Source organism: Amblyomma americanum, chromosome 1 (genome assembly GCF_052857255.1).
Source record: "Amblyomma americanum isolate KBUSLIRL-KWMA chromosome 1, ASM5285725v1, whole genome shotgun sequence".
In the NCBI taxonomy this organism is placed as follows: domain Eukaryota; kingdom Metazoa; phylum Arthropoda; class Arachnida; order Ixodida; family Ixodidae; genus Amblyomma; species Amblyomma americanum.
In genome coordinates this window covers 106,946,246-106,971,646 of record NC_135497.1, presented here as the reverse complement: position 1 = coordinate 106,971,646, position 25,401 = coordinate 106,946,246, and the positions used below count along the sequence as shown (strand labels likewise).

Below are 25,401 nucleotides of genomic sequence, written 5' to 3'. Positions count from 1 at the left end.
GCAGCGTACTATAGTAAGCTTATATGCATTACGATACCACGCGTCTAGAAGAACAAAAGCGGGACGTACTTTTAACATCAGCGTCGCTCGCTGCTTTACCCTCGTCGTTTTCGGCCATCACACTGTAATGACCGGCGTCACTGGGAGTGACTTTGTCGATATCCAGCGCAATGGTTCCATCCGGTTTCTCCACCATCTTGACGTGGTCAGACGGTTTGACTGGCTCGCCGTCTTTTAACCTGCCGCGAAGGGGGAGAAGGAAGCGGAAGACTGAAGATAACGAGCTACCGAATAAAATGACGAACCAAACGAAATAGATTAATACAGGAGGGGTGCGGTTTACGACTGTAGCAACAGTAGTAGCAACAGCAGAAGAAACAAGAAAAAAGACAAAGAGAAAAAAAAGCGCGGCAACAAGCACGCCAACCGCAATAAGTGGAATATGGGACCCTTACCACTGCACATCTGAAGGCGCACTGCCTTTGGCCAACTTTGCCTCCAAGTGTCCAGGTTTGCCTTCGGTCAGGGTGGCATCCTTGAGGCCCTCGGAGAAAGCAGGACTCTTGACGCTGTCGTCGCCCTTTGGCTTGGCTGCGCAAGGCACGAAATTAGGATGCGTACAGTCGGAAAATGCTCTCCACGAGAGAGAGAGAGAGAGAGAGAGAGAGAGAGAGAGAGAGAGAGAGAGAGAGAGAGAGAGAGAGAGAGAGAGAGAGAGAGAGTCGCTTTGTGCTCTTAGCGCTCTTCCTTCTGAAACTCACTTTCCACGTCAGATTCTGTGGCTGCTTTCCCTTTGTCGTTGTTTGCAACCACAGCGTAGTGCCCAGCGTCATCAGGACGGATCTCGTCGACTTCCAGGGCCACTGTACCGTCTGGCTCTTGCGTCAGCTTTACGTGGTCAGAGGGCACGATGGGCTCGCCATCCTTCAGCCTGTAATTGGGGCCAGAAAGCGCGCTCTTGAAGAGCTCAGGGGGCAGGGACAGAGGCACAGACCTACCAAAAGAAACAATGTTCCTAGTGCCACGCGTTACACTTTGAGTCAATTCACTGCAACTTCGGACAATAAGTCGTTTCGTTCAGTTTAGTAAAAAGCGCTGGGAACTTATCTTTCATGAGTCACGATAGGCTTTGCTTCGATATGCACGCGTCCGAAATATGATAAACTTATTCATTCCCATGTACACTAAAAATGCCATACTGACGTCTGCTTGGGAACATCGTTCACAACAAAACAAGCTTGCTCAATGTGTTCATGCCACAACATCGGAGCTGAATAAAAACCATTGTTCTCTTTTGAGACTGTGGTATTTTTATGAATTGCAGCTCGCTATTTTGTCGGGATCATTGCGGTCATGTTACCAGCTGAGCTAAAAGCTAATAAAAAGCAACCAGAAATCGAGCTACTTCGTATATTTGTGCGCCGAGACGATTATGGGAGTTAATAATAGAGAATGGAAAACCGAAACTTCTCCTGCAAGCGAAGTTTTACATTCTTCCAAGCACAGTGGCTCAACGGGTAAAAAAAAAACAACGTTTTTCTTTTCTACAGCACCACATTATTCTTTGTTGTTTGTACTGATTTATTACTGGCGATATTACTTTTCTTCTGGAGGAGTTAACCCTTGTTTCGACGTCTTACGGTAAAATCAGGGCCGGTTAATTTGCAGCAGCGTGTCGCTTCGACCCTGGCTACCCAAGAAGAAATGGCGATCTGGAATTGAAGTAACTGCCTGCTTAAAGGATGCCATTCAGCGCTTAGTGCTGTCGCGCTTGGCGCTTGGATTTGGTATCAGCGCACAAGTCGTACCACTGCACATCAGGTTCCGGATGTCCAGGCACCTTCGCTTCCAGCTTGAGCGGTTCCCCATCTTCCACACGGACCTTGCTCGGCAAACTCTTTGCAACCGTTGGAGCAGTTTCTGTACGTGCCAAGAAAAAAAAACAAACAATTGTCATCGGTAGGAGTTTTTGTTTTTGTAAACTGCATTAAATGCAACGTAGTATTATTGAGGTATTGTAGTCTTTACTGATGATATAGCGTTGAACATCATGACACACACAATGATGATTTTGCCGTTCCGAGAGTAACGACGTGTTCCTTAAGCAGGCGACGGGATATCAACAATAAAGTGAGAAAAATACCTTTCAGCGAAAGACCAGCCTTGGATGAAGCTTGTCCAGCAGTGTTCTTGGCTTTGCACACCACTTCGCCGACATCATGAGATGTTACCTTCGTTATCTTAAGAGTATACGAGTCCCCATGTTGTGTAATCGAGAAGTCCTCAGATTCAGTCAGAATGCTTCCGTTCAATAACCTGTCGAATATAAAGGGATGAAAAACTGTCGTCAGCTAAATATATGAAATATTTCTCCCGAGGAATGAAGAATAGGTGAATTACAATGAAATGATATTCGAGCACATTATAGGTAAATAGTAAGACCTTTTTATTTGTGAGAAAGTGCGCATTAGAACAAGGGCCTATCTGAAATAAAAGGACAGTCCTGTTCTGCACCGCATGGTGTTTCGCTTACTGAGCTCTGGCGCAAGAGCTTTTGTGAGCGCTCTCCTATCTTTGCTACACTGCTAAGTACTACGCCATATGTGGTGGCGACTCGCTGGCTTTTGGCGAAGGCACGAAATGCATGCTTGTCAAACTCAGTTTAAAGTGCTTGCATTCTCGTCTAAGACGTCACGATAGGCTTCTTGCGTCACAGGAACTGAAATTTTACGGCGCCGCTACTGTACCTTTCTCATCGTTTATTCCCAGCGTCCTAATAAGGACTACTAAATACATTCTAATAGGAAAAAAATATCAGCCAGAGAGGAAGGCTATTCTGTTAAACGTCTTTCCTTTATCCCCTCTCTCTATATCTCTTAGATCTATAGAATTCAGTGACTGCTCAAATATGAAAAAAAAACGAGGTAAAATATGTCAGCGCATTTGTCTTCGCCATGCTGAAGATCCTGGATTTTTTACTTTTGTTTGGGGAATTACTGCATTAGCTTCCCTTCGAAACAACATTCAGCGGTACCTCAATGCAAACTAATCGTGTCTGTCTGGCGCCACTCACCAAGTTGCTGACGGCGTCGGATTTCCCTTAATCCTGGAGTGAAACACTGCTTCTTCGTTTATGGTGACCTTTACATCTTCCAGCTCCTTAATAAAAACTGGTGGCTCGCCTGTGCAGATTTAAGAAGATTGACAAAACTTAGCAAAGGGACGATTTTTCATAAGCAATAAATCTAAACTCTCGCTTTGGATATGAATGACTGCTAGCACACTGCTGTGGGTGTTTGGCACCCACAGAGAGCCAAACACCACAAGCGTTCACACCAGAGTGATTAGCCGTAAATATCGTTTCAGATATAAGGCCTGCAGGCAGCTTAGCTTGCTTATTTAGGTATCTAGGGCGATAGACTGCACAGAAAGGTAAAGACGTTTTATTGTATCGAAGTGCCCTCGTTATACCTTCTACTGTTTTTGCTCCAAGCGCTTACACCTAGCTTGCTTCTGGTAATAAATCTGATTATTTTGCCTTCACATCCATGCTGTTTCGACAAATGCTGAGAAGTAAAAAATCTCACCGCTCACTAGGTTGACCAGAAGAATAAAAATGAGCAGCAGTCACGCACCTTTGAGGGTGAGCATCGCATCTGCTTCAGTCTCCCCAGCGCTGTTCGACGCCTTGCACGTGTATTGCCCGAAATCGTCATCAACGTCATGGATAACAAGCGTGTACGACTCCGTTTCCACATCCGAAGAAATCGTGATCTTATGAGAGGGTGACAGCTCCTTGCCGTCTTTCTTCCTGAAAGTAGAAACGAAAACTTACAGAAAAACTAGCAATGCAAAGGGACGCACTCAATGCGGCGAATAGATAAAAACATTTTTTCGATCTGATTGCCAGGGTACAGGCTTAAAATTGCTATTCACTAAATTAACCTCGCTATTAAATAAGGCTGAGCGATCGAATAGTGAAAGTTCACAGGCTATGCCGATACGCAATTAGGCTGAAGGGGAGACAGGCTTACCAAATAACGTCAGGAGCTGGAATTCCAGTAATAGTTGCCTGGAACTTTACGGTGGACCCTGTACTAGCTTCCTGGTCCTTGAGTCCCTTTATCGCTGGGGCAACAGGCTCTGGCAAGAAATAAAAGAAAAAAATGCAATAAGAGAAGGTAGGCGCAAGCGGCACTTCCATGTTAGCAGCGCCGTGGTCACAGAAGGGTGAATGTCGCAATGGTAGATAAGCAAACAAAAAATGTTGCTGACCTTTCACCGTGAGTTGAGCCTTGTCGGTTGCCTCGCCCTTTTCATTAACCGCCTTACACGAGTACTTGGCTTCGTCCCGCATCACTAGGTCCTTCAACGTTATAGTGTGAGTGTCCCCATCCTCCTTGATTTCCACCCTCCTGCCTTCGAACAATTCTTCGCCGTCTTTGTACCTGAGAAGAGATCAAAAAGTGAGCACTATTCAAAGAAAACACAGCCCTTTTGTTTGCAAGCAATCATGAAGACGCAGCTTACTAGAACGATCAGTGAATAAATTAGGGTGCATTAATATTTAGCAGTCATTAATTAAAGAAAAAAAAAATGGCACGAGTCTCTTTTGATTAGGGGTTGCTTGCTTAATTCATTTTTGTTCGTACTGGGACGCCGAAGTAATTTTGCGAAGACGTTGGCAATTACCATGTAACCTTCGGCGTTGGTTTCCCTGCTACCCTGACCTCGAAGCGGACCTTGTCTCCGATAACTGCTACAGTGTCTGTCATGCGTCGAATAAATGTCGGCGCCTCTGCATCGTCGGGAACTGCAAACAGAAGACAGCAAATATGTCGTCATTGACACATCGTTACAGTGCTACATGTACCGGTGACATAACGACATAAATTAGGCAGGTGTGTCAAAGACTGATTAATGTGGAAAACGACAAATGACATGTTTATTAGACGGCCGCAAAGGAAAAGTCCAACCAGTCACCGCGATTAACAGCTGCAATGCAAACAAGATCAAGTGAGCTGTTTTCTGTCAGTTCGACTCAAATGCGTCACTAACGGCACCTTGCACTTCCACAGCGTTCCGCATTTTAATGGTGCGTCGCATTTCTACCCGAAAGGGATCTTGAATCTTGTCTCGTAACACGCACAAAGGGTTACGTACGTTTGATTGTAAGCTCTGCTTGCTGTGACACCCGTCCGAGGTTGTTCTTGGCAGTGCATGTGTAGAAGCACTCGTCATCTTTCTTGGCATCCTTAACTGTGAGGCGGTGAGTGCCGTTATGAGACGAGATGGTGAATTTTGCGCTTTCTTCGATCGTTTCACCGTCCCTCGACCTGGAAAGGTTTGAGCAGTCAGAACCAAGTCTTCGGTGCTTACAAAAATTGAGTGTTAAGACTCGGTTGTAGGCCTTAATACGAGTGACAATTAGAACTGCATGTTCAGCGCAGTTTCGGAATCATTACCAGGTGACGTTGGGTGTGGGGAAACCGGACACCTTTGCTTCAAACACGCATTCCTCCCCTGAGTAAACGCACTGGTTCTCGGGCTTCTTCTCAAACTTCGGCTTGCCTGAAAAAACGAAGAACAGATATAATATTTTTTTTTTGCTTTCAATGCTTACTATCTCATTTTAAGTGAATAATTTTAATTCTACACCAGCTGTGCTTAAAACACGAGTGAACAAGATTAAAGGCGGCTTTATTTACACAAATGAAGCAAAATATTTTTCATTACGAGGACTTGCTATTGAGTTGTTATTTTCAGCGTAAATGTAGACTACGATCTACTAGTCACACATTTTTCTAATCTCTAATCAAGTTCAACATTTTCCCAAAATATCGGGTCCATACATACGGACGTGATAGTACTAACGTGATTGCAGGGTAGTATGGAGGTACTATATCGTGGGCGATGTCGATAAAACAGAGTTCAGAGGCGTGTTTACGGAACATTAGGCGCAATAAACGGGCAAAAGAGTTTTTCGCCAGTCAATACTTGGCTCCGACAGCACGCCTTGAAACTGAATTTGAGCGCAGCGCGCAGGCCGCATGACCGCAGGAGACAACAGCGTCGCATCCCTTAATTCCAGCCTGTGCAAAAGCCCGAGATCGCACCTCTAAAAAAAAGTAAACTAGCAAAATTACAGCTTATCTTATTGTCGAGAGTGGGTGGAACCATAGAATGCATTGCAGGCCAACCGTAGAACATTGTACGACGTTTCATAAATGGGGCTAGCCGCGCTTTCTGAATGGGTCTCGGTCAAGTCCCTCGGCTCCTAGAGGTGCCCTTGTCTTGGGCAACTTCGGTTCTTCCGGGTGGGCTGCGCGCTCGGTAGCCGTGGCTGCTTTCGCGGCTTGATGAGTTGCGGCCATCTGCCGCTTTTTTTTTATTCCATGCAGCTTGACCGTGCCGTTGGCGTGAATCACTGCTTTTGCTGTTTTTCGTTCCGTGGCGTTCAGCCGCTTCTCTTTTTCGTGCTAGGCAGCGCGCTCAGCGTCCCTCCCAACTTTTGCTGCATGAAGCATGGCAGTGTTCGCCCATTTTAAAGCGAAAGCTTTACTACTGCCCTCCGTAGCTTCTTCGCCGTGTGCTCTGTGCGCGCGAGATTGACCTTGAACAGAGGAGGAACCACGTGACAGCTATGACGTCACTCAGCCGCCACCACCGAAACCAAGCGCTCGCCCGCTTCTATAGGCCGTCGGCGTTCACTGTGTTCATTGGTGTTGGCGTTAATAACGTTCTAGACGCCGATGATTTCGAGGAAAGGAAGGGCGCATAACTGGCTCCCTGAGTCAGTGGACACCTCAATCGCGCTTTGAGGTACGTGGCGGTGGTGATAGAGAGATGTGGGCTGCATGCATTAGAGATATGGGAGCAGGAATTAGCCAAATCAGCTGCCAGGTGACTGTGGCGCTTGCAAACATGCAACTGTGACCTGGTTACGATTACAACAGAACATGAGTGTTTGTACATATTGTGTCTCCTCTATGTCAGCCGACTCATCGGTGTGACATGTTGACGTACACTCGAACAGAAAGGATTAGCGCTGACAACATTGTGGCAGACACGCGGCACTGCAGCAATAGGCCGCAGCGTTCATTGGGTGACCAACCTCTCGCGATCAACCATTAACCACCTGCCAGGGTGGGCGCGCTGCCTATCTAGTGTGCGGAACGCACGCAAGGTTACAGACAACAAGCCGCGTCTACTTGCCCGATACACCACAGCTTTCGCTCTCTAATCAGGTTCAGCAGTAGTTAAATAATAATAATAATTGGTTTTTGGGGAAAGGAAATGGCGCTGTATCTGTCTCATATATCGATGGACACCTGAACCGCGCCGTAAGGGAAGGGATACAGGAGGGAGTGAAAGAAAGGAAGAAAGAGGTGCCGTAGTGGAGGGCTCCGGAATAATTTCGATAAACCTGGGGATCTTTAACGCGCACTGACATCGCACAGCACACGGGCGTCTTACCGTTTTTCCTCCATAAAAACGCAGCCGCCGCGGTCGGGTTCGAGCCCGGGAACTCTATCAGTAGTCGAACGCCCTAACCACTGAGCCACCGCGGCGGTCATCCCGCAGCTAATTTTTCTTCGTTCTTAGTGAAGCGTTCGACCTCCATGGCCGACTTTTGACCTTCGTGCGCGGCCACCCTAAGTTGCCATTGACGACACAGTCGAGCCCGTTTCAGCTCCGGCGCCCAGCCCGCGTGGCGCCCTCCGTCCAGAAGACGCTTCCTAACTCTTCCCTCCTCTAGCTACAACTGCGACGCTACAGCCCTACGCCGCCGAGCATTTAGAAGCGCAGAGCGAACGGGTGAAGGCCGACGACGGCGAAAAACGAAAGTGCTTGATTTGCGCCGGTAATGGTTCGAATCCCACTCGCATCGCTGAGAAAGTTTTTTTTTTTCATATAATTCGAATGGAAAATTCAGCTTCAGAGGCCGCTGGTGTCGGCGTATACCTCGCCGGGATTTCGGAACGATGTTCGTTTCAGTGCCCAGAACGGAAGCAGAAGCATATTATGGTTAAAACAATAACCGGCGTAAAGAGACATGAAGACACGCTAGCTAGCAGGAGGAGCAGGTATGCCTCTTATATTATTACAGGATGGGTAAGTGTGAGCTGTTGTACTGTATTAGAAGCATAGCCACGAACTTCGTATGAAATGTTCAGCAAACACCTCTTTTGTGGCCGCTTCGTAGAGCGCCGTTAATGGGCATTAAGCCGAGATGGCCTGTTTCTTCTGCACTGCAGGCTTACACTGCCTCCACAGCCGCAGTCAGTAGCTTAACCGTAGCCACTGATGTCGGGAATAATGGAGAACGATGGTCTTGGCTTCCTTTACGCAGCCTGGGTCAAATCTCGACGCGAAAAGCACCGTTATTAGAAGGTTAATGCGAGACGGTAAACCTCTATGTGTCTCTCTCGGTGCAAGCCTCAACAGTACCCATTTTTTATTACTGGTCCTGTACTGAGTTCTTTTAACTTGCATACTCGTGGACCAGGTAGCGAATCAAAGTAGCTAAGTGAGACTTACTTTGAACAGTTAACTTTCCGCGCGTCGACGCAGACCCGTACTTGTTGGTCGCAACACATTCGTAGTTTCCAGCAAGTAGCAGCGTCAGCTCGTCGAATTCCACTTTGTAGGACTTTCCTTGAGGAATTTCTTTAATCGTGGCTTCCACGGTGATTTCTTCGTCGTCTTTTTTCCTGAAATAAGAATATCATACAATTTCGCAGTTCGTCAGAAAACTACGCGCCGAAGTCGACTGACGACCGGATGCCTGTCACTGCAAATGCCTAATCGTGAGCACGCTCGCTCGTGAGTCGACAGACAGCGGTGGAAAGTCGAACGTTTTTGAACAAAAAAAAACAAGAGAAGAAAATGAGCCCGCAACACTAAAATACTTTCTGTATTTCTTCTCGAATCAATGTACTTAGAAATTTTCCTCTCTTTATAGTTTGTTCACCCGCGTAGCAAAAATGAACGCTTAGCGGAAGTGCACCAACGTTTGCTTCCCGTATACGGCAGCTGTTCCAATTGCGTGAGGTGCCGCACTTGAGTGCGGGGAGCACTAAAGTCTGAATAATTTGTGCACCGACAAATATGATTAGGGTGTTTTTTTAAGCGCTTCCGCGAAGCCATCTTCATGACAGCGAAAATAATGATTTGAGGTGCAAGCAGTAGTACGCGTATAAACAAATATCTATTACCTGTTACCTAAGCCATGAAAAATGCAAAAAAAATGCCAGAAGCTCGGACAGCCCACACACACACACAAAGACTGGTATTGGAAGACACCCTTGGCGAGGACGTTAGTTTATTACTGCCAAGAGATTTCATTTTAATTTTTCGAGAAATCCAAATTCACCGTTTTACCGAGAGTCTCGCCTTCTAAGTACATGATGTTCTAGCGATATTTTACAAAATCAGCCATAGATTAGGAGGATGTGCCTTACCAGACAACTGTCGGAGTCGGAGAGCCCGCAATCTTCGCCGTGAAGAAGGCGGCGTCGCCAACTTCACCCTCGATGTCCTTCAGGCCTTCGATAATTTCCGGTTTGCCTGGAAGAAAAACGCTTGAGATCATACTTCTACTGTGACGAAGCCACAGGGTGCATGCGGGTTTGGTCTTGTGATCCCATTACAGTACCGTACTTGCGTAACGAAAGCACTCGTGTAATAAACGCACCCCCAGTGTTAACCATTAATTTCGGAAAATTTATTCAGCAAAAAGTGTAAATTTTACCCCGCGCTATAAACGCTCATATAAAATGTGCATCATCTTTTTACATTAAAGGTGCGTTCATAATGCGAGCAAATACGGTACGTGGTGCGCAATGATTGCAGTGATGTTACTTATAAACCCTTGCTTTATAAGTAAAAAAAAAATTCCGAAGAACTACTGCCACCTGTCCACCTCCCTTACATAAAAAAAAGCATCTAGATCAGCGGAAGCGAAATCAAGGCTAATTTATTTAAAAGTATAATGAAAGACAATGAGAGGCTTGCCCGATTGAGCTAGTGATTAATGTCCGAAGCTCGCATTCCTGATCTCTGTCAGGACTACAATCATAGGTACACAGAGAGTACTCCGTGTTTCGCGGTGCTCCTGAAATCATCATCTTTAACCACCACCACCATCAGCCTAACCGCGCCCAGTTCAGGGCAAAAATCTGTCCTGCTCCATCCAATTATTGGACGCCCCACTCCAGCTGCAGTGAACATAGTGTTGTGCGCGTGTGTTTTTATTGCTTCATCATGAACTAATCACGCGCGCAACCTGTACATATTTATTATTTTGTAAATAGTTTTTGTGTATATTGGTTTGGTTTATATGGGTTTAACGTCCCGAAGCGACTCAGACTATGAGGGACGCCGTAGTGAAGGGCTCCGGAAATTTCGACCATCTGGGGTTCTTTAACGCGCACTGACGTTGCACAGTACACGGGCGTCTAGAATTTCGCCTCCATTGAAATCCGACCGCCACGGCCGGGATCGAAGCCGCGTCATTCGGGTCAGCAACCGAGCGCCATAACCACTGAGCCAGCGCGGCGGCTTTCTTGTGTATATTACTTCTCCCACCATCCTCTCTCTCTCTCTGTCCCCTCACATCTTTCATTTCATTTTTCCATTCTGCCTGCTATCTTTTATTTCCGCTGCCCCAGCTCAGGTGCTTCAGTATCGATGGCAGATGCCGGGGCTAGCAAAAATCTTTTCCTTCCTTTTTATTATTATTTTAATAAACCACTTCCTACTACTGCATACAATTAGCCTTGTGATTGCTCCTGCAATAACGAAGGCTTATTTTCCACGAGCCGGCACTTTGCAAGTGCTACTAGGCGTCGCATAGCTGCAATTTTTCGAGTTGCATTTGCAGACAGCAAGGCTTCGCGCTATGCTCGCTTACTGTGAATGGTCAGGCTCGCAGAGCAGGACTCCTTGCCGCACGTGTTCTGCGCTTCGCACGTGTACTCTCCGGCGAGCTCTTTATTGGGCTTCTTCACCTTGAGCGTGTACGTGTCTCCGTCAGACGTGATCTCATAGACGTCATTCTCCTTGATCTCACGCTTTCCGTGCAGCCTGCAGAAACAAAGAAGCCCAGGCTATACGCACGTGCAGCGTGAGGTTACGATTTTTGCCGGCATACAAACTTCCTGGGAAGATATGAAACAAAAAGTCAATAATTTTGATGAGTATGGGCTTTATTTTGTTCACCAGGACCGTAGTAAAACACGCGATTATGTAACCTGCACTCAAATGAGTCTCTTTAGATATTCATATGCGTATGGTGTAACGCTGCTGCGGTAGCTGCGCATATCGTTAGCTCAAACGGTTTGGTTTGGTTTGGTTTATGGTGGTTTGTCGTCCCAAAGAGACTCCGGCTATGAGGGACGCCGTAGTGAAGGGCTCCGGAAATTTAGACCACCTGGGGTTGTTTAACGTGCGCTGACATCGCACAGTACACGGGCCTCTAGAATTTCGCCTCCATCGAAGTTCGACCACCACAGCGGGGTCGAACCCGTGTCTTTCGGATCAGCAGTCGAGCGCAATAACCACTGAGCCACCGCGGCGGCATTAGCTCAAACGGTAAGGATTAAAGCTCCAAAGCTTGAAAAGTTGAATTACGTAAATGCCTGCTAAAAGTTATCCTCTTCAAAAATGTTTAGCTTGAGCATGATGCTTTGCCAAGAACCCAAACAAAACAAAACAAAAACCTACACATTAATAGAACCTCAATCTGCTGGAAAAGTTTCTCAAAACGACTAACCATTTTACGTTCGGCTTTGGTTCGCCAGTGACTACCACTGTAAATTCGGCGACATCTTCTTCGGAAATTTCTTGGTCTTGCAGCTTCTTTTTGAACTCTGGCTTTTCTGGAAAGAAATTACACCGCAACGTCAGTTTTAGTAAAGAGACGATTAAAAGGAGTTTAAATTTCTTGAGGAAATGAATGTCAGGAACACTGCATCAAGTAAGATAATGTTCACTACCATGAAAAAAAAATAAGTATGCATAAAAAAGTGAAAACAAAAACTGCAAAATGAGAACTCCTGAGCAACATTGGTAGAAAGCAACGGTTCCTTATTAGTGAGCGGTGGGGCCTGATAGAAACCTATGACCGGAATTTGACCTCGCTTAAAAGTAAAACTTAGAGTAACGATGACTACATGCTGCTTTTTACTTTATATTTAGAATGTTCTAAGCCACGAAGTGGCCTTCAGAAGTAAGCACAGCCCTCCTGACTCCGGCACTCATCTTATGTAGGCTTACTAGAAATTATTTGCGATCCGCATGCCGTGCGCGGAATGTCGGTGAAATTTTTCGGTTATTGATGTGAAATACATACTCTGCGTGCTGAGGCGTCCTGTGCTCGAGTCTTCCCCGAGTTCATTCTTGATCTTGAACGTGTATTGTCCGGCGTCTTCGGGCGTGACAGACTTGATGACCAGCGTGAAAGAAGCGTCCGCTTCTTCTTTTGCGTAGACATTCTTGTTATCAATAGTGACTTCGCAGTCGTCTTTGAGCCTAAACAATAAGTTAGGTCTTAATTATAAAGAGACGTTAAAACTATTAACTAAAAAACGTTTAGAGAATCACGAAGTGCAGCTTCAGCGCATTCATCTGTGGGCCCGAGTCATGTCTGCTCAGCGGTTCGTACCTATATTAGACGGTACTGTAGTCAACGGGATTCTTAAGTACTGAGAAGTCCGTTACCGCTGCCTCTGCGCATTTTTTTTTTCAATTTTTAATATAAAGAGCGTATCAGACGAGTTTATGCATATTTAAGCGGCCATGGCTGCTTTTTTTTTTCGCAAATTCTGGCGCCGCGCCATCCGTGCGACAAAATTTCGTGGGGCACCTAAGCTCCGCCTTTAGGGGTTATGACGCGATAGCATTAATGGGTTCCGTCAGCGGCTCCGCATGCCCACGCAGGCACGGACACTGTTTCCATATTATGTGAAAGACCGCACAACCTACATATAAAGCCTCTGTTTAACGAAGCCATACGAGCCTGTAAACAGAACATATTTTAAGTTTAATAAATACCATGTTAAAAAATGTGCCTGCGTCGCCTAAAGGTAGCGTGCCTGATTCGCAGCCCTAAGGTCAGGGGTTTGATTCCTGACTAATTATTCCTGACTAATTCCTGACTTTATATACTTGCATGTCCTAACGACGTTGAAGTTGCGTTGCAACCTTATAATTACCAATTTTCTCATTTTCTAATCACTTTTCATTCCACAGCTCTAATGTGTCGTAACGACCCACTCGAACAATCTGGCTTTTCGGCACGCAGTGGCGACGACGAATACGACGAGTTCTCCGCTGAACGGACCTTTAACGCTATCGCATCAATATGGCGCGATAAAGGGCAATAGACAGAATACTGATGGCGCCTGCGCTCTTTCTACAAGTGCTGATTGTAAGAAAGTTGAGAACCTCAATGAGGCGAACTAATAGCGCTCCGCGGAACGTATGTCATGCATCAATATGTGCTGTTCGAAAAGTTGGTGTTTTGACAACCCCGTGTATACTGCGTTCAGAGTGGAATGAAGAGACGAAAAAACAAGCAAAGGCGACTTGAACGACAGCAAAAGAATAGCAGACAAAAAAGAAAGCAGGACAGGACTCCGCGTTTCTTTTTCTTTTGTGTCGTCCTTGTAGATATTGTTTATAGTTCAAGATTGTGATTAACTGGCCCCTCGGTTCAACTCAAACTGGAGCGGCACCAGCTGCTGTAGTCTTCGAAGCGGTGTTGTCTCTTCGCCTTGCCTTCCGTCCCTTAGCGCAGTTTTTACACCATGTCAAGTGGCGCGACTGTGACACTGTCTTAACTCCCATGAAATGCTTTTAGCAATTTATAAATAAATTTCACTTGATGAAGTTATGTTTTGAATTAGAATCATTATAATTTGTTTGAAACAGGGCCTCTCTTTTTCTGAACTTGAATTAACAATTTTCTGATTTGCGCTACGATATCCAGGTTTAGGCACCAGAGTGAGCCAGCATAGCCTTTAGCAACATCCGCCTTCAGTAATTACGGCTTAAATATCCTGTACTTACCATTTAACCTTTGCATCCTTTGCGTTGACCACTTTGACGCTAAATGTAGCCGACTGACCGACTTCGACGTTCACGTCGTCTAATCCTTTTACAATCTTTGGCTTCGCTGGAAGACAAGAGGTCACTCGTTAGGCTTACCATGCTCACAATTAGAGCAGAGAGATGGACACATTCAAGAGACGCTTTACACGGAGAAGTGGTCTCTTAGACATGAAGGTTGACTCACATTTAACGGTAAATTTCCCAGAGCATTTGTCCTTGCCTTTGACGTTTGCCGCTTCGCAAACCATTTCGCCAGTCATGTCAGATTTCGCTTCCTTGATGACTAACGTATACTTCCCGCTTTCCTCGACGGATTCAAATTTGAAGGAGTTGTCTTCGCATATGAGAGAGTCATTAAGAGACCTGGAAAAGAGGAAATTAGGCGTTCATAAGTTTGTTTAGCGGATTAAGTAACGCTGTTAAATGCAGATTCCGTTTATACAAATCCAGGAGGGAAGGAGAGTGGTGTTACGTGTCTCGTATTGATATGCATGCATAAAGTCTTCCCCCATCCCCCGCCTCCCCACCTCCCCGTTTACAGCGCATTCACACAAAAGCACAAGCACTGAGTAATTCATACAACCTGAAGCAAGGTTTGCATAAAACAGCCCATTCTGGTTGTGTGAAAGAAACATTGTTGTTTGCAGTCGCATTTCACAAGTGGTAGTTTTTTAATGCTATATAGCATTAGGAGTGCCATGAACGCGAAAACTGTCGGGCGTCGGCCTCAGCGTCTGTGTGAAGCCTCCACTTAACAACCGTGACAGGTGGTGTTTAGGGGATTTCCCTCTCTCCACCTGCCAACCGTTCTTCTCTCCACTCCCTCTTTCCACTTGAAAGGAAGAGTAAGGAGACGCCGGACTAAGAATGACTAAGCAAAAATAGATAAAAGAAGCGGTTACGAATAGAATTAGAATAAGAATAGAATCAGAACTGGAATAGATTGGCGAGTAAAAGAAAAATGCTATCGCGCTTCCCCCGAATCAATCCAATTGATCGCTCCCAATTTTTTTCTTGGTTGGCTAATAGTCAGCTAACCAATAAATTAACCATATTTCGGCACTGAATGATGCGAAGATTATAAACTAGATAAGTGTAAATGGCCAAATAAGTGCCCAAAGACGCACTTTTCGCAATGACAACCTATTTCCAACTTCGCACGCTTGGCCTGCTCACTGGCCGTTGCCACGGCACAGCCAAGTTTACGCAGTTACGATCGGCGCATCCTGGAGGCAATCAAGTGCGGCTCATGAGCCTCACTTTTTCGGTTCATTTCAGGAAAAGGTTCATTCCTTAATTACCCAAAACAAGCTTCACGTTTACTTCGTCATCAAACGCGCAGCGAGTAACGACTGATGGACCACGCTCGTGAAGTCGCATATGCTTTGTTGTCCGTAGAAACAGCCTGAATATAGGTAAAAGAAAAACAAAAACTTTAAAACCTCTTTGCACAAATAAATAAATAAACAAAATATGTCGCAAGCCTGTCACAGTTGGCATAAATAACGAGAAAAAGATTACGGAGACGCTTATAATGATCATTGTGCGATGACAATGAGTTAGCATTAGGCTTTGTCCTTGCTTGAAGAGCTAAGGTTTCCGGCTTAGCGCATTAAACAGCTAAAGCTGACTGTCATGGGCTGACTGGCACTCCACCTTCCACGGTAGACCCCCGCTGGGTCGATCCCGTCGCATCCACCCTCAGGATGCGCATTCCTCCGCCCGTGTCAAAGCCTCGGTAGCCACCCTCTGTGTACTTCCTGTAGCAGCCACCTTCTAGCCTTTCCACAAGTGGAGAGGAAGGATTTCCATCTCTAAGCTTGGCCACCTGCCAACCGTGGCAGGTGACAGATCATTTCTGCCGAGTCATTCATCATCATTTTCATTTTTGCTCAGTCATTCTTAGTCATTTCCGTTTCTGGGTTATTCCCGTGGCAGCCACCTTCCGGCCTCTCCCTCCTCTCCCCCACAAGTGGTGAAGGGGCATTGCTTCTCTCCACTCTGCCACCTACCAGTTGGTGGCAAGTATACACAACACTATGCCGGACACTTTTTCTTCACGGTGGGGCTTTTAAGGTTAACACATTAGGAGAAGCCACGTTAAATGTTTCGTAAAAGTTCACAACCCTTACCTCCTGCCGTCTCCGCTCACCCCTAACAAGGTTTCAAGTGTGGTCTTCTATTATCTCAACTGATCCTCTGCCATTCTTCGGCGATCTGCGATGCAGATGCAGGAAGTCTCTCTTCCGACATTTACTCTCACGCTGTGCCCATAAAAATGTTAAATTTTGGTGCGGCAAACTCGTGGATTACAAAGTCGTTAGCAATCTTACCATTTCACTTTCGGAGCCGGACTGCCTTCGACTTCCACTGTGATCTTAATGTTTGTCTCGCCTTCGCAGCATTCGACGTCAGAAAGTGGTTTCTTGAACTTCGGCTTGCCTGAAAGCAAAGGGCTGTCACCAACTTTCCAGGCGTGGGTGGGGTCGCAGCCACGAGAAGCGCGAATTCTGCGATAACTCACACGTGATCGTCAGAGCTGCACTGTCAGTTTCAACGCCGTACTCGTTCGCAATTTCGACCGTGTACTGCGCCGCGTCCTCCTGGTGCACGTCGTCTATGATGAGGCAGTGGACGTTTTCAGTCTCCTCCAGCGTCTGATATCTGTGCCCGTCTGGTTTCAAGGGTTTCCCGTCTTTCTTCCTGCGGGGAGAGGACTGATCAGGATCTGTGGCACGAGGAACGTGGAAGCGCCAGAGCAAAATGCCGTTCAAAGCCGCCGCGGTGGCGCAGTGATTATGGTGCCCGGCTGCTGACTCGAAAGACGCGGGTTCGATCCCGGCCGCGGCGGTCGAATTTCGAAGGAGGCGAAATTCTAGGGGCCCGTGTGCTGTGCGATGTCAGTGCACGTTAAAGAACAGCAGGTGATCGAAATTTCCGGAGCCCTTCACTACGGTGTCCCTCATAGCATGAGTCGCTTTGGGACGTACAACCCCAATAAACCAAACAAAAATGCCGTTCTTGATCCGTGTGAAAACATTTGCCTTCAAAGCAAGGCAAGATCATAACAACGTTTGTCTCATTCAGGCATCTAATGCTAGCCCTATATACGGGGTGGGGGGGGGGGGGGGGGGTAGGCAACACTGGAAGGAGGTGCATTGTATCATTGCACTTAATTCCTCTGGAGCGGAGAAAAAACAAGACTGCAGCTTGAGCTACGCGTACCTTATTCTTTAACTAATAATAATAATAATAATAATAATAATAATAATAATAATAATAATAATAATAATAATAATAATAATAATAATAATAATAATAATAATAATAATAATAATAATAATAATAATAATAATAATAAAACCACGGTTAATATGTGCCTTGGGAGAATGAGGTTTCTTTTTTTACAAAGCAAGACGGCAGAGCAATGCAGTCATATTTGGAAGCCCTGAATGGAATGAAAAGCAGCACACTTCACGTTTATAGGCGTCGTACCCACTTTCGGGAACTTAGAAGCCTGTGTGTCAGATGCATTACACCTCAGTACTCACCAGCTCACGTTCGGTTTTGGATTTCCTGAAATCTTCACTCGGAACGTCACATTTTCCGTCTCAGAAGCCTCGTAGTCCTTCAGTTTCTGCAGAAACTTCGGTGGTGCTGAACGAAACCAATTACAGTTCAGTCAAATACACTTGTTGAGTACAAAGTTTTATGAGATGCGTGATGCGTATTGATGAACACGCAGGCAAGCTAACTAAACACGCAAAAAAAAAAGCCTGGTCTCGGCGACGAGAAATGTTTAGCTCCTCGATACAACTTTTGCACCGAGGGTCAAAAGGCTGCTTTCCCTCTAGCACGAAAGATGCGTACCATTCACAGAAACAGCCGAGAACCCTGTCTGTGTTCCCATCGTGTTGCTGATGACGCAAGAATAATTTCCGGAATCCTCCACCTTGGCGCGCTTAATGATGAGTTGGTGCGCATCTTCTGCCGGTTGGGTTATCTTCACGCGGTCGTCCTCCACGACCGCTTGGCCGTCCTTGTACCTGTAGGGGACGAGTCCCAGCCAGCATTCGTTCATTCTCACGCTTTTATGAAAAGCCAGGGCAAGGGTAGTAGAACGATTATATTCCGATTCCGTTCTGTTTGTCTTATTCCGTTCTCGGTCATGGGGTCCAGTGAGCAGAGGGCGTGGTAAGGGGCGTGGCATCACACAGCCAATCACAAACATACAAAAAACGAAGCTCGAATGGAATCTGAATAGAATCGTTATACTATCCGGTACCTGAGAGCTATTTATTGCCGACTGCATTATCTCACCATTTCACATCTGGAGCCGGAGTTCCTTGCACTTCGACGTCGAGCTTCAGCACATCATCGGTCATAACCGAAACGTCTTTCAGTTCTTTCTTAAACGTTGGGGTGGCTGAAAAAGCCCGCGATGAAAGAAAAAAAAACAGCGAATGTGAAGCAACCTTCAAAGTGAACGGATGCGTCACTTTTTTTTTCTCAGAGGTATGACCGAATGCGAAGCCATTTTCAAGTTATGATGTATTCTTCTGAACCATACGAAAAATCCTGGAAGTGGTAACCCGTAACTAGTCTTCCTATGAGGTCTTAAAACTTTCTTCTTAACTCTTTTCGAGCTATATTCTCCTAAAAGAAAACGAGCATGAAATCGTGAGACCCCGTGGTAAAATGCGAACGACAGTGCTCGAGTAAATACACTTGGCTTAACGTAAACCCCTCAGTTTCCAGTAACGTTTTTTTTTTGGAACTGAACCACATTTGACGAGCGAGCAAACTTGCTAAGACTTCGGCTCGTAACGTAACGAACTCAATAGATATATATATGCGAGAACTCCGGCATGATTCACACGGTGTCTTGCTAGCTTTTGTACATTTCACCGTCATCGTGTGGACGCGGTCCGAAAAGAACGCCGCATTCTGTTTTATTATAGCACTCGTGATTTCCTATGCAACGAAGCTAAAGATGGGATATCTCTGCTTACTGCCATCGTTTTTTTGCAAATCAGAGTATTAAAACGTAAAAATATTGTCGACCTAAGATTTACGCAATTAACAAAATGTGGAGAACGCACGTAAGGAAGCACCTGTGCGACAGGTGCGCCGGCACACATGTGGTAGCGTACTGTGTGAAATAGCCTGCTGTCACCTGACATCAGAGACAGGAGGTGAGAACTAAGAGGAGAAGACCGGAGCCTGAAAGTTGCGCGTTCATTTCGAAATGTGACTAATAGTTCTGGCCTGTGTAATTTTCTGTGTAAGTGCATCTCCAGGACTGTTTGTTTCCACGTGAAACTACCCGGCACTTCACACTGGTTTTCGGTGGCAATGTTGTACCAAAATATTTCAACTCTCGAGAGTTATCACTCATTAAGTAGTAATGCACAAGCTGCTCCTATCTACTCACAATTGACAGTCAGCCTGCATTCAGTGTTGGCGGTTCCGGACTCATTTTCAGCCACTACACTGTATATACCAGCGTCGGTCTTCTTCGTGTTCTTTATGACCAAAGTCATTGATTCTTCGTCCTCAAACAAGAACCGGTAACGCCCGCCTGCTTCGATCACCTTTCCTTCGTGCTTCCTGCAAATAATGTGCATTTCGCGTCAACACCACTAATTTGAGAACAGAGAGAAATTCTTCTCGTATCTGTGCGTCGAGTGTAAGACACCTTACCACGTTACTTTTGGCTTTGGATATCCTTTCACTTTGAGCTCCAGCATTGCAGAAGCGCCTTCATTTACTTCAACGTCAGAAAGACTAGCAGCTATTGTCGGGGCTTCTGGTGCCTTTTTAATCACAGCACCTGGGTGTAGAAAGTAGGAGAGAGAGTTAGGTATTCAGGGCAAAGCCTGCAGGCAGGTAAGCCACAATATACTTCACGGTGGTGACCGCAAATGACGGCCGCCAGATGGCGGTATTAATTTCCTCTGCAAATCTTCGCCTGACCTAGCCACTGAACATTTTGTATTCTGTGCGAAAAAAAAAAATCAGCGTTTACGAATAGGTACGAGAGAATTCGCACAGATACAAAATTATTGACCGCAAGCTAAAGTACAGTAAAAATAACTATCTGGCGCTAAAACATTGTCCCCCCATCGCGTACGAACTTTATTGGCCTTAAAGATGGCCTCGGCATCGTTATTTCTCTCAAAAGAGGCTTCTAGAGTAGGTCACGTACATACTGTGTGACCAAAAAAAAAAGCCAGTGAGACTGGAATTTATATAGTGAAATTATTTTTTTTTGCGAGAGAAATTACGTGAGAGATTACTTGCTTGTAAGTCTGTGTAGGAGTTCTAAACACGTGTGAAGACCTGCAAGTTTGTTTCCGAAGAAAAACCTACTTTTCTGAACATGTTTTCGCATGAAAACTACGCGTTGTGAATTGGGCATATTGCCGACAGCAAGGCCAACGGCGGGGAAGTTTACTATTACTCTAAACTACCATGCTTACAACAGATAACAAACATAGCTCTACGTGTACGAATCACAGCTTTGAGTAAGGCCAGTCGAAAGCCGTTTCTGTAAGCGCAGGCGCAGTGCCACGGAATCAGTTAATCTTCGAGCGGCAGCTTACGCTCGCAGCTTGGCTATCGATCTCTGACATTTTGACAGATAGCAAGCGTACTACCGAGGCCCGTGCTTGCTGCCGCAGAGGTTGCGTGTAGAGCGCCACATGATGAGATTAATCATGAAAGTTTGCCCTGAAGGTCCACGAGACGAGCATTATAATTCACTGTACAGTGGTCCGAGAGTCGATTCGCGGACACTCCAAACAAGGAAAACACCCTCCTCACCGCTGCACCGCTACCTTAATGATACTTCGCAAAGGGAATGAATTTGTTTGATTGTATGGGGTTTAACGTCCCAAAAGCGACTAAAGCTATGAGGGACGCCGTAGTGGAAGGCTCCGGATAATTTCGATTACCTGGGGTTCTCTACCGTGCACTGACATCGCACAGTACACGGGCCTCTAGCATTTCGCCCCCATCGAAATGCGACCGCCGCGGCCGCGGGATAGAATTCGCTTCCTTCGGCTCAGCAGCCCAACACCATAACCAGTGATCCACCGCGGCGGCTGTGCGGATGCAATTGTCATCGTGTATAAACAATACCCCGAAAATTAATCGGTCATTGTTTTTTCGCTATGTCGTTTTGGGACGTTTTGATACTAGAATGAAAATTGTAAGTTGAAAGTCTTAGGAGGAAAAAGTAGAAGAATGAGTCCAGTTATTGATGTTAAGATATAAATTTCAGATGAACATAATTTTTTTTACTTATTTTATGGCTTCACGGCGATACGGAAGCCACCAAGAGTAAGATATTTTTTTTCGGTCGTTACATATGAGTTTTTATAAAAAAGTGAGCATAATAATGATAATAATAAAATTAAAGAAACCCGGAAGATGCGCACGTCACGAATTATCCATGCGTATTTGGCAATTCTAAGCAACTTTCACGTGGCTGTTATCAGCTGATGGCGACAGCTCAACGGGCTCGGTAGCACTGTTGCGGTCTGCGCGTTCTACAGACAACACACCAGTCACTTCTTTTAAATCCTAGTTTACACGGCTACCATGCGGCTGTAACATGAACGAACAACGCGCGGTCCAAAGCTGCACGCAGTGTAATAAACAACATCAAAAGCAATGGTCTGTGAACAGTGAGGTGAGTTTGCTGGCTGTTATTGTTTTCATGCCAACGGACTGAACTGCACGTAGGCAGCGGATAGGGTGTTTATTTTAACAATACAACAAATTAAAAAGGCTGGACACAAGCGCTCTGCGAATCTGATACTTTCGGAGGATCAGCTTTTGTGACTCAAAAAACTTAGCTCGTGTGCAAAATGTAAACGTCGGCTTCCAAGCGCTTGAGAGTCTTTCGCCGTAATGTCCTGACTAGGAAAGGTATTCTTTTAGCGGTAAGTCTTGAGCACGCATTTCTTGCCCGCTAGTCCATTCGCTTGAAATCCCGATCAACTTGTTTAAAATAAGCACCCTGTACTGGTCATCTTGTTAATTCAGTACAGTCAACAACCATGCACAAACACATAAACGTGCTGAAATGCAGAAAGAACAAGTTATGGTGAGGTGACTACAACAAAGTGACGTACACAAACAAGCACATTCATTATTTACATCTACAGTGAGGATTGGTCGGCATGGTGATGTGGACGATGCTCTGTTCGTACCGATAGTTGAAAACGTACACGTCAAGCAAGGTTAAACAGCTTATGTCAGATTGGGAAAACAACTCCTTTTGTTGCACTTCGCTTAAGTGTGTGATCTGCGAATGTATTCATATTTTTTTTTCTTATCGAGGGGGGAAGGTAAACAACAGTTTTAAATCAGTCGGGCTTGTAGACGTCAAAATATTTTAAAGGAAGGAAAGGGATAGAATATTGTAGGCACATCAAGACAACACGTGAAGTACTCGGAAAGCCTAAGAGTTAAAAGTTCGGGAATGAAAACTGCCAAACCTTGGACTGTTAGTTCGGCACTACAGGAAATTTTCCCACTGGATGTGCTGGCAACGCACGTGTAGAGACCAGCATCATCTGGCGTGACATGTTGAAAGACCAAGGATAGCGTGTCCTCGATATCGTCAAATGTGACTTGAAACCGTTCACTGGCTTCAAATTCTTGACCATCCTTGAACCTAGAATGATAATTAGAACCGAATCTGATGATGCAGCCGAGTCACTAGAAATGTAATAACAACAATAGTGTTGTCTACATTATCTCGTACATTCCCTGAAATTAGACAGGAAAGAATGACTGCTTACTCGTAATGGTGCATTTTAGTCTAATATTGTCGACACGAATCGTGATATCAGTGCAAAAGGAGTCTAATTTTGAGCAAAATAACTAATATTTTGAAATAGAGAACTTTTTTTACAGTCGGAGCTTTTGATAACTATTATGCAACTCTTCAAAACGTAGATTTAGAAATTTTTATTTTCAAAGAATCCACCTTACCATCTAAACAGGGGTGACTTCGGTGGAGGTGTTAGGGGACCTGATCCTTCAGCAGCGCTATCATCTGCGGTTAGCCCCTGGAATAATATCTTGTCTTCTGTGGAGGTCAAAATTATGCACAGCGCATTGAATAAACAATACCTTAACAAGTTTACGCTCGTAACCAAATGGCGAACAAAAGACACCACTCTCACAGTTTTACGCAGTAAAGCAACAGAGGCTAGGAGAAAACCAGATGTATTGAGGAGGCTAGGTATTTTACATTTTAAGCATCGCGAACTACGTTAGTGAATAAATTGCAGATTTTATACTGAAAGCTCTTCTATAAGCCTGGATAAGTATGTTTTGCTTTGCAGAAACGTTTGTGAAATGCACACACTTTAAAACAGCTTGATATTTGCACTACAGTCGCTACGCATTAAACTAAATTTTGGCGTGGGACTTGTGCCTTCTTCTCTGCTCTATATTGTTCAAGAGTCTTTCGGGAACGCCGGACGAGCGAAGGTTAAGCGCGAATTGACGTGGTTATGCATCTGCATATGCATAATACCGCGCGTCAATTATTTGAGAAGCGGAAAATAGCGCAGAAGCGTTTGTTGAGGCAAATGTGTTACTCTTCCCCTGCTTTGGCATAAAAAAGATGCAAAACTTTTTGAATGCAACGATCAGCGTAAAGCGTTCGAAAGCAATGAAGCGGAAAAAAACCACTAAACAGGTCCATTTCTGTCACTCTAAACGTCAGGTGCATTAATTATTTTTGGAGTTATAAACACATGGGCATATATTCATTACAACGCAAAGACATACCTTCCGTTGAACACTCGTGTAATTTCAAGGAGCGACAGAAATGTTACCTTGTTTTGGTGGCAATTTAAGTTTCCATCATTAGGTTCATGCATGCTTTTGCTTTAGTAGCGGTCACTCCGGCCGATTAGCTTTGCTCTCTTGGTGCAAAAAAAATTGCATATATGAATAATGAAAAGCAGCGCCATGCCAGCGTGTGCACGAGTTCACTTGCAAGGAAAGAAGCAATGCGTGAACTTATGAGAAAAACGTAGACAGTCGTCGATACCAATGTGGCCGAAAGCTCAGCGTACGAGGAGTGTTCAGTACGTTTTACCGCCTGGGCTGCAAATTTTTGTTAAGTGATGGAACCGAAAGAGCCTTCCTTCAGCTGCAAGTTTCAGAGGGGTTCTTTCCTTTGAGCAAATGGTTTTTCGGTATAGTCTTTAGCAGCGTCAATGCATTTCCCTGAACGGCACTTTAGTCTCTGCATGTCGTCGCTGGAAAACTTCGTAGGACGGTTACCACCTCTAACGCGGATTTCAATGAGAGCTATGGGTGATGGGTGTAGACTATGGATAGCGAAGACACGTGTGATACGGCTGGCAACTACTTTTGTGTCACGGCAGTGACTTTGTGGTCGCTGAATATCAATCCGTCTGGCAAGCGAGGCGAAACGTCTTACGGCGTTTTGCCTCGCCGTGGTACGCCCTGCATGGCGTTCACGTCTACGTTAAGCTAAGCGGTTTATTTTATTTCTGTCGAGTCACGACGTCACATCCAAATATGTGCCGGAGACCAACTCTCTCGCTTCGGTTGATCGCGCGATGTGACGCACACCGCAGCTGCTGACTCCTCTCGCCACATAGCGCTCGCTTCAGCCCTCGCCACTTTGTTCCTCTACCCTCGGCGCGCCTTGCCTCCTCTCTTAACTCCTTCTCTCACTCCTTTCTTGTTCCGACGCCGACGCCGCGATGTCGGGAGACGAGACTTTAACAGCTGTCGTTGTAAAATCATGGCTGCTGCTGAGGACAGCAACGGTGCACTGCACTGCCGATGAGCTCTTCATCCGATGCGAAGAGCGTGAACTTCGTATCTTCTTTCGTCTTACGGGAACAGCCAGACGTCGGATAGTGTGCCAGATCAAAGCTGTAAGGTAGAAAATGTAAAATATCTGCACGTCCATTCGTCTGCGACGGCATGCAGGGACCAGTGCAGTGGTGGCGGGAAAGCGTCGTCGCTGCTGGAGAATCTATTGAAAAGTGGTGCGCTTCTGAAATTAAATGCATTAAATGCATTATCTTTCTTGCAGTATGAGAGTAAGAGCCCAGGAGGGAAAAATTCTTGAGCATCCCTCGTACAATAATGTACATGGTGTGCGTAATGACGGCCTGTCGTGGACAAGGAGGCAGAAGCAGAGGACACGCAGCACTTTCATGTCGTGTGTGATGCCATACCACTCAAGCTACGGCAACCGCTGCTGTACTCTTTCACTGC

The 25,401-nt window shown here is 45.6% G+C and overlaps 1 protein-coding gene across 7 annotated transcripts in view; it reads right to left on the bottom strand.

Moving 5' to 3' along the window:
* The window catches only part of Obsc (Obscurin), a 153,097-nt gene that overhangs the window by 51,987 nt on the left and 75,709 nt on the right, over positions 1 to 25,401 (bottom strand). For 5 of the 7 annotated variants that reach the window (XM_077646463.1, XM_077646467.1, XM_077646464.1 and 2 more), the window contains 28 exons: positions 23,122 to 23,218; positions 22,623 to 22,801; positions 19,819 to 19,948; positions 19,550 to 19,725; positions 18,436 to 18,541; positions 17,986 to 18,161; positions 17,667 to 17,772; positions 16,640 to 16,818; positions 16,449 to 16,557; positions 14,300 to 14,478; positions 14,074 to 14,179; positions 12,356 to 12,534; positions 11,777 to 11,882; positions 10,916 to 11,088; positions 9,465 to 9,570; positions 8,542 to 8,714; positions 5,466 to 5,571; positions 5,164 to 5,336; positions 4,693 to 4,813; positions 4,276 to 4,448; positions 4,035 to 4,143; positions 3,636 to 3,811; positions 3,074 to 3,182; positions 2,144 to 2,316; positions 1,809 to 1,920; positions 762 to 931; positions 456 to 591; positions 70 to 239 (listed from right to left, as the gene is read on the bottom strand). In XM_077646463.1, the coding sequence (XP_077502589.1) occupies positions 70 to 239; positions 456 to 591; positions 762 to 931; positions 1,809 to 1,920; positions 2,144 to 2,316; positions 3,074 to 3,182; positions 3,636 to 3,811; positions 4,035 to 4,143; positions 4,276 to 4,448; positions 4,693 to 4,813; positions 5,164 to 5,336; positions 5,466 to 5,571; positions 8,542 to 8,714; positions 9,465 to 9,570; positions 10,916 to 11,088; positions 11,777 to 11,882; positions 12,356 to 12,534; positions 14,074 to 14,179; positions 14,300 to 14,478; positions 16,449 to 16,557; positions 16,640 to 16,818; positions 17,667 to 17,772; positions 17,986 to 18,161; positions 18,436 to 18,541; positions 19,550 to 19,725; positions 19,819 to 19,948; positions 22,623 to 22,801; positions 23,122 to 23,218 (4,008 nt within the window). The remainder of the gene's footprint in view (positions 1 to 69; positions 240 to 455; positions 592 to 761; positions 932 to 1,808; positions 1,921 to 2,143; positions 2,317 to 3,073; positions 3,183 to 3,635; positions 3,812 to 4,034; positions 4,144 to 4,275; positions 4,449 to 4,692; positions 4,814 to 5,163; positions 5,337 to 5,465; positions 5,572 to 8,541; positions 8,715 to 9,464; positions 9,571 to 10,915; positions 11,089 to 11,776; positions 11,883 to 12,355; positions 12,535 to 14,073; positions 14,180 to 14,299; positions 14,479 to 16,448; positions 16,558 to 16,639; positions 16,819 to 17,666; positions 17,773 to 17,985; positions 18,162 to 18,435; positions 18,542 to 19,549; positions 19,726 to 19,818; positions 19,949 to 22,622; positions 22,802 to 23,121; positions 23,219 to 25,401) is intronic. The other 2 variants (XM_077646468.1, XM_077646469.1) reach the window with 1 other exon arrangement.